The sequence below is a fragment of the Myotis brandtii genome, unplaced genomic scaffold (genome assembly GCF_000412655.1).
Source record: "Myotis brandtii unplaced genomic scaffold, ASM41265v1 scaffold8951, whole genome shotgun sequence".
Classification (NCBI taxonomy): Eukaryota; Metazoa; Chordata; class Mammalia; order Chiroptera; family Vespertilionidae; genus Myotis; species Myotis brandtii.
In genome coordinates this window covers 1,747-6,898 of record NW_005371671.1, presented here as the reverse complement: position 1 = coordinate 6,898, position 5,152 = coordinate 1,747, and the positions used below count along the sequence as shown (strand labels likewise).

At 50.0% G+C, this 5,152-nt stretch overlaps 1 protein-coding gene across 1 annotated transcript; it reads left to right on the top strand.

Moving 5' to 3' along the window:
* Nucleotides 1–270: 270 nt before the first annotated feature.
* LOC106724573 (interleukin-32-like) lies at nt 271–4,652 on the top strand. The gene is made up of 7 exons (XM_014532453.1): nt 271–421; nt 1,880–1,918; nt 2,065–2,118; nt 2,665–2,691; nt 2,852–2,911; nt 3,298–3,427; nt 4,333–4,652. The coding sequence occupies exons 1-7, from the start codon at nt 407–409 to the stop codon at nt 4,560–4,562; spliced, it is 555 nt and encodes a 184-aa protein (XP_014387939.1). The 5' UTR covers nt 271–406; the 3' UTR covers nt 4,563–4,652.
* The last annotated feature ends 500 nt before the right edge of the window (nt 4,653–5,152 follow it).

The following is a 5,152-nucleotide window of genomic DNA, read 5'->3' as shown; positions in this document are numbered from 1 at the left end:
GGTCTCAGAGATTCCCTGGTTCAGAGAGTGGAGGAGCCATGGTCAGAGTTTAGGGATGTGCCCTCCCTTCCCTGAGCCCTTCGCCCTCTCCCTTCCTGTCTTTCCTCCTTCTCTATTTTTGTCTCATCCCCTCCCCCCACCCCACAATGTCAGTTAGCCCTACTTTATTCTCTAGGACAGGTCACCCTCCCTCTCCTCTGCTGCTCTGAAATCAGCTGACCTCCCTCTGTTGAAGAAACCTCAGCTGGTTCTGTGCTGGGAGGATGAGGAAGAATGTGATTGGCTCAGTGGGGGCCTTAAAAGGAGCTGCAATCAAAGGGATTCTGTAGAAGAGGCTGCTCCTCTGAAACACTTCTCATACCTGTTCCTCGCCATCAAGCCACAGCCCTCTGAAACCTGAACAGCCATGGTCTGCTCCAAGGTGAGTGAGAGCAAATGATGAGGGGACAGTAGCCCTGGAATCCCATTTCCCACTGTGTGTTTTTCCCCCTCTCCCACCAGTGCAGCCCCACCCTAGCTGATCTCTAGATTCATCGGGCTCTGTTCCATCCTCCTGGGCCATTGGGAGACCCCTGGAAGAAGGTTGTCATGAGAATGTGACCTGTATGGTCATCGTGATCTTGATTGGTTGAATGCTATCCTGGCACCAAACTAAAATTCTTTTTCTTTTTTTAAAAAATTAATTTCAGAGAGAGGAAGAGAGAGCTAGAAACATCAATGATGAGAGAGAATCATTGATTGGCTACCTCCTGCACACCCCCTAGTGGGGACGGAGCCCACAACCCGGGCATGTGCCCTTCAGAATTGAACCACCTGGGACCCTTCAGTCCGCAGGTTGACGCTCTATCCACTGAGCCAAACCAGCCAGGGCCCAAACTGAAATTCTGAATAATTCTTGACAAAGTCCCCACAGTTTCATTTTGTGCTCAGCATTTCACTTCATGTAGCAGCTTCTGGTTGTGGGGCCAAAACTCATGTCTGGGAGAGAAATTATGGGGGCAACTCTGTGTGTATGAGAAGAGGTGTGTGTGTGTGTGTGTGTGTGTGTGTGTGTGTGTGTGAGACTGAGAAACAATGAGTCTTATGGGACAAAGTGTTACTTTAACAATTAGACCTGACATATTTGTGGGAAGAGCTGGAGAATGGAGGGTCTATAGGTGAGAAGAAACACCAATCCCAGTAGACCCTTTATATCTTAATACCCTGAAGGTGGGAGGTGGGAGATGGGCAGTGCTTTCCTGGGAACTTAAAAATCCTCTCAGGTGCCTGGGCCAGCAGCCCAGTACTGGAATTGGCCTCAGTGTCTATTCCGGTCAAGGGCATGTACTGGATTTTTGTGGTGCCTTCCAACCTCCCCACTCCTTACCACCACCCCGAGCCCCACCCGCATCCTAACCATGAAGTTGGCTGATGCTCCAGGATGCTTTGGGATGGTGACCAAGGGATCGTGGAATCATCGTTGAGGAATAAAGTGATCCAGGGCTCAGTGACCAGATTGGGGCCATAAGGTGGAGACTCTTGAGGAAGTCTATGGGGTACTCCCTGCCTCGTTGGTTGAGCCAAGGGGTTAGGGGTGAAAGGGGCCTGGGGTGCTGTGGGCCTGCAAGGTCAGCAGTCAGGAAGAGCAGCTGGATGTAGGCACCGCTGTGTCTGTCCCCTCCTCAGAGAGGGATGGCCACTGCCAATTCCTCCCTCAGCCAACTCTCACCAGTACCATAGAGGGTTGGGTATCTGGGAACCAGATTGCCCTGCACACTCCAGAACAATGTTCATACTTGTACGCTTGTGTGCAATGGTGAGTGTGAGTGTGTGAACATGTGTACAACAGGTCTGAGGGTTGGTAAGTCATATAAGATCAATGTCACTGTTACCTCCACAGACATCCCAAGAAGATCATGAGAAAATGAGGAGTAAAATGGTAAGAAGCTCTTCCCCATGTATAGATAGGGTGTGGGCGGGGGCTTGGGTTTTACTGTGGGAGGCTAAGAATGTTCTGGCCCTCCTGGGGTCCAGGAGGGAGAAGGATCAGATCTCTTTGTCCCAACTCTCTCTCTCTTTTTACAGCTCAAAGCTGTAAACAAATTCTGTGATAAAGTCAACCCCAAAGAAGAGGACCAGGTGGGTCAGGGTTCCTACTCCTGTGCTCTGCACAGTTTGGGTGGGGAGGTTTCACAATGATGATGATGATGATGATGATGATGATGATGATGATGATGATGATGATGATGATGATGATGATGATGATGATGATGATGATGATGATGATGATGATGATGATGATGATGATGATGATGATGATGATGATGATGATGATGATGATGATGATGATGATGATGATGATGATGATGATGATGATGATGATGATGATGATGATGATGATGATGATGATGATGATGATGATGATGATGAAGGTGCCACCTCAGGTTGGCTCATTCCTTACACTGGACAAAATTCACACCTGTGTGGTGGGTGAGTACACAGGTGCGGGATAGGAAGGCCCAAGGAGCCTGAGAGGTGTCATAGTCATAGGTATATTGATGACAGAGCAGGTCCCCAGGCACATGGCTGGACCAGTTATGGGGAGATGGCGAGCTGAGAACAGGGGATAAGACTGAAAGTGAGGGAGGCCAGGGGAATTTAAACAAAGTCATTTTTTCCCAACAGGTTCACATATGCCTAGAAGAGCTGGAGGTGAGTTTTGGCCTCCCCCCGCCCCCAAAGCTCAGTCCCCAGGAGTTTGGCTGGGCCAGGTTATTGGGGTGAGCTTTGGCTCCCTTGGAGGTCACAGTGGGGACTACAGACCACAGCAGGCAGGAGCAGGTCTGCACCCTCCACACCCTCCTCTCCTCAGAACAACTTCAATGAGGCCGTGCTGGATACCGTATTTGCTCACTGTGAGAACAACGACCAGGTGAGTCTGAGGCTCCTGGCACAGCCCTCTGTGCTTCCCCTTCACCCCTAATCGCTTGTGATGTTGGCGCTGCCATGTGCGTACACAGCCCCTGAGTGGGGTGGGGGTGGAGGGTGGCTGGCACCAGCTCCTGACCTCCCCTCCCAGCACGCAGTGGCCAAAGCCCTGCCCTCAACTTCATGCGTTAATGAGGAACCCCCTGGGCCTGGTGCTGGCCTCAGAGGCCAGTCAGCCAACAAGCAGGTACGACCATCGTGGTTTAGCTACAAAGGGGAGTTGGGGCGCTGAACCTCCGCGAGAAGTCTTTGTCTGTGGACTGCAGGCAGCTCCCTGTGTGAGCTTCTGTCAGGACCTGGTCGGACCCTACACATGCCCCATCCCCACAGGAATCTACTCCCTTACTTCCGGAGCAGCAGCAGGAACTGCGTAACAGAGTCCGAAGTAGAATCAGCCCTGGACAGAAACCAGGCCCGGAGTGGGACTCTGAGCCAGAAGGATCGCAGAACCAAAGTCCAGGTGATTTTGAGAGGATGTTATTAAAGCTGGGGACAGTGAAATGAGGAGGACTTAGGATAGAAGAAGCACCAGCAGAAAGCCTAGGCAGGGCTGCTTTGGCTTTCTGGAAATTTAGAGAAAAGGGGGGCCTTGGAAACAGGTTTGGGGGGGGGTCAGTCCAGACAAGCTGCTGCTGCCCACTGCTCCTCTGGTTGCTTGTCTCCCGGGTACCCAGAGTTTTAGGCGATGCCTGCCTGAAAGGGAAGAAAGGTGTGGGCTTGCTTCTGGGTCCTTTGTCTTGAGGTTTAAAGGCTGGGAGTTTAGAGGAGGTCTTCAGGAAGGCTCTCATTAGAATATTCATCAGCTTTATGCTAATGTGCCAAAATGAGATGTGTTCCTTTAACTTCAGCTGTGCTTGGGTGTGGTTGGCACTAACTGGATTTCTGCTATTTCCCTGAGTGGAGTGATTTAAGCTCTTTATTCCCTGTTTTGGGGGGAGAAGTATGAGCCACTTAGTCTTTTTTTTTTTTTAATCCTCACCTGAGGATATGTTTATTGATTTTGGATTGGAACGGGGAGAGAGACAGTGCCAGAAAGAGAAAGAGAGAGAGAGAGAGAGAGAGAGAGAGAGAGAGAGAAACATCTATGTGTGAGAGAAACATTAATTGGTTGCCTCTTGCATTTGCTTTCAACAGGGATTGAACCTGCAAGCTAGGTATGTGCCCTGACTGGGAATTGAACCCACAACCTGTCTTGGTGTACGGGACGATGCTCTAAACCATTTACTACTCTTGTGTCCCTGCTTAGGGAAGACAGGATTTTGCAATGTACTAGTATTAGTTGGCTGTAAAGGCTTGGTCGTTTAACCATCTGCCTCAGTTTCCCTATTCCACTTGCCCTGGCTTCCTAACTAGTCTCTCTCACAGGGGCCCAGAAGCCTGGGGAGAGCTTTTGTGAATGGATACTGAGATTGTTCCAAGAGATGCTAAGTCAATTGCAGAAGACGTGGCAGGACGTGCTGGCCTGGGTGCAGGAGAAGTGGGCCTCCCTTGTCAGCGTGGTGAAGTCCATCTGGAGTGCGATTATGAATTTCTGCTCCAGTGCAGCACAGTCCTTCTCAAGTTTATTTCAGGTCTCAGGAGTCCCATTGTGCTAGGGGCAGGGGCCTGACAAAGAAGAATTACTGAGTAGGCTGAGGGGCAGGGACCATGGGAGAGAAAAATTGCTAATTATCTCGCTAGAAAAGCAATGTTATGATTAAACCCAGCCAGGTGTGACCGTGCTCATAAATTTTATGTAAACTTTTTACCCTGCCAGTACCAGGAACAGCTAATGAACCGCTTTGCAGTTTGTTTTTCTTTTGAAATACTTTGAAGTTTTTGCAGATAAAAGGTCTTGCTGTACTCTCGGTCAGCACTGCAAGCTGTGATGCTCCTATGGGACACGGCTGCAGTCAGCTGGCCAGCTTAATAAAGGCTCTTAAAATTTAAATTCTGAGTCGGTGGTCTATCTCGCTGAGCTAACCCATAACACCATGAGGGCCTGGAGGAGCTCAGTCACACCTCCCAGGCCTTGGGTTCCCCCTTCTCAGAAAGAATCTTCTAGAGTAACATTTGCTTTCCTGCTCACCCTTGACCCATCCTCAACAACCTCCCTCACTTCCACCCTGTTCACAGCCTCTCCATCTAGCTTGCCTGGGTTTCCTTCTCTTGCTACAGCATTTTAATAAATGTTGGTTGGCCTGGG

Coding starts and splice junctions, on each gene's coding strand:
- LOC106724573 (XM_014532453.1), top strand. Junction 1,919..2,064: donor AGAAAATGAGGAGTAAAATG/GTAAGAAGCTCT, acceptor CTCTTTTTACAG/CTCAAAGCTGTAAACAAATT. Junction 3,428..4,332: donor ATCGCAGAACCAAAGTCCAG/GTGATTTTGAGA, acceptor TCTCTCTCACAG/GGGCCCAGAAGCCTGGGGAG.